The sequence below is a fragment of the Cucurbita maxima genome, unplaced genomic scaffold, assembly GCF_002738345.1.
Source record: "Cucurbita maxima cultivar Rimu unplaced genomic scaffold, Cmax_1.0 Cma_Scf00005, whole genome shotgun sequence".
NCBI lineage: Eukaryota > Viridiplantae > Streptophyta > Magnoliopsida > Cucurbitales > Cucurbitaceae > Cucurbita > Cucurbita maxima.
Genome location: NW_019272021.1, coordinates 6,218,027 through 6,220,300, shown reverse-complemented (window position 1 = coordinate 6,220,300; position 2,274 = coordinate 6,218,027). Strand labels below are relative to the sequence as shown.

Here is a 2,274-nt window from a genome sequence, read left to right as displayed (position 1 = left end):
TTTTTTTTTTTTTTTTTTTTTTTTTTTTTTTTTTTTTTTTTTTTTTTTTTTTTTTTTTTTCGTTTTTACATCCATTCATGGCTCCCAAATCTCGCTCAGTTGCGTCCTCCAAGTGAAATCCCAATATTGTATGTTTCCATTCTGGTTTCTGCAGGTCTCCCTTTTCGTTTGCGTCTTTTGAATCGCACAGACAACCTTTTCTCTATTCACTCCCGGAGGAACCGGCTTGCTGTGTCGAACCTGGGATCAGGTTTTTCGCTAAACCCTAGTTTCTGTTTGGGCGTATTTATTTCGAATTTGTGTTATTTGATTTGATTCGGCTACGTGCTCGGTGTGTTTTATATGATTTTGAAATTTAGTTCAGATCATGCATCTGTTCCCTTGAAATTTAGGGTTTATAGTAGTTATTTCTGCACTGTTTATGAGCTTAGTTTTGTTTCATCTATTTGAGTCTAGTATTCAATGTTTATTATTACGGAGGTTCTAGGAGCTGATTATAGCTTCCCGGGGTTTGCCAACAATCTTCAATGTGTAGGCATCATCTTAGCTCGTACTTTAACAGAGTGTGTTGCTCTCAAGCCTTAACGTTTAACGCTGACCACAGCTTACTCTACTCAGTCTTGGTGCTCGTATGTTATATCAGCATTGTCACTCTACGACTTATTCTGGATTAAAATTTAAACTGCAAACTTATGAAATCCTAATTTAGATGGATGTGATGTAGTTTGTAAACTTTGACAAGGTATGTTAAATCCTGCAAATTCAGGTCGTATTTCAACGTTAAATGTAATTGAGCTGTGGAAACTTGAATGTCAATGTGATAATCTTTGACAAAATATGTAAAAATTTGAAACCAGACTTATAGCACATTGAAATGTGCAATCGAGCAAGCAGAACTTTTATACCTAAAATTGTATGCAAAGAATATTTGATTCCTTGGACTCAACTTTATATATAGTGGATAATATCTTCCATCACCAAACATGCATCTTAAGTTTTTTGCTATAGATTGAATTGAACTTGACTGGCATATGAATTACTCTGGTGAACCTGTATGACTGCATTCGTGGCAGGATCTTTCACATTTTCTTAGCCTTTTCAAATTTCAATAGAACCAAAGATATTATTGGAACATGTCTTTAAGCTTAGGTTTTTTGTTCTTGATTGAACTTGACTGGCTTTTGAACTACTCGGTTGAATTTGTATGGCTGTAGAATTTGCAACAAGATCATACACTCTTTCATCCCTCAATAGAACTAAGTTACAGGCACACAATTTGAATATGGTCTGTTTGACACAGCTTTATATAGCCGACCAATGCTGACGGAAGTATGCAGTTGATGGTTGGGAGAAATGCAAAGGTATCATCCTGCCAGCTGCACTAGTGCAGTTAATAATAGTGCAATAGTTGGGCCCTCAGCAAGGGATACTGTCCGAGCTGATTCTTCTTCATTGCCAGGCAATTTTCCCTTAAACTCCAGGTATGGAGGTTTATAGGTTCTATGAAGCTGGGGTTCATTTTTTCTTGGCCAATAATGATTCCATGACATTTTTTATATGTTCTTCCTGTAACCTCTCTCTCTCTCTCTTTTTTTTTTTTGTTTTCGTTCTCTGCATGGTTTGATTACAATTTATTTTTAATGCATTTTATAGTTAAGAGTTTTTTACTCTTATCAATACGCTACTTTGTTAACTGCAGTTTCATGGGTCGAGATACATGTGTTCTTTAGGGAAAACTGCAAATTTTCCATTTTAAGTTCAACTATTCGGCTAATTACGATGTTCTCTTCTAATTTATTTTAATTTGATCAATTGTACCTTCAAGGCTTTAAAGCCTCTGTAGTTGTCATGAGCTAAGCCATGTTGTTAGAACTATTAGCTTTCCTGTCAGATATATTATGAGAATTATAAAACCCAATTGATAGGTTCATGCTCAAACTAGTTAATGAGGAAGAAATTCAATAGGTAAAATTAATATTAACAATATTCTTAATTATGACTAATTTAGTGGTTTAATTTAATTAATGGATAGATTTATGAACTAACTAAAACAGACTAATTAGTATTTCTTAGTTAAGATTACTTAGTAGGTTTCATTAAAAATTAATTAGTTTATTAATAATTTTAACCAATTGCAAGATGTGGGAGAGAGAAAAAAAATAAAGAAAACAAGGAAATGAGAATAGGGGCATATTCTTTCATCAAGTATTTTTTTGGACTATGCCTTTGTTTATTATTATTATTTTTTTTTTTGGGGGGGGGGGGGGGGGGGGG

General features: G+C 33.9%; 1 protein-coding gene across 1 annotated transcript in view; it reads left to right on the top strand.

The window, feature by feature from the left end:
• LOC111479013 (mediator of RNA polymerase II transcription subunit 12-like) overlaps positions 1–2,274 on the top strand; it is a 13,943-nt gene that overhangs the window by 290 nt on the left and 11,379 nt on the right. Inside the window, exons 2-3 of the mRNA XM_023123439.1 lie at positions 155–250; positions 1,301–1,481. Coding sequence (XP_022979207.1) covers positions 1,354–1,481 — 128 coding nt within the window. The 5' untranslated portion in view covers positions 155–250; positions 1,301–1,353. The remainder of the gene's footprint in view (positions 1–154; positions 251–1,300; positions 1,482–2,274) is intronic.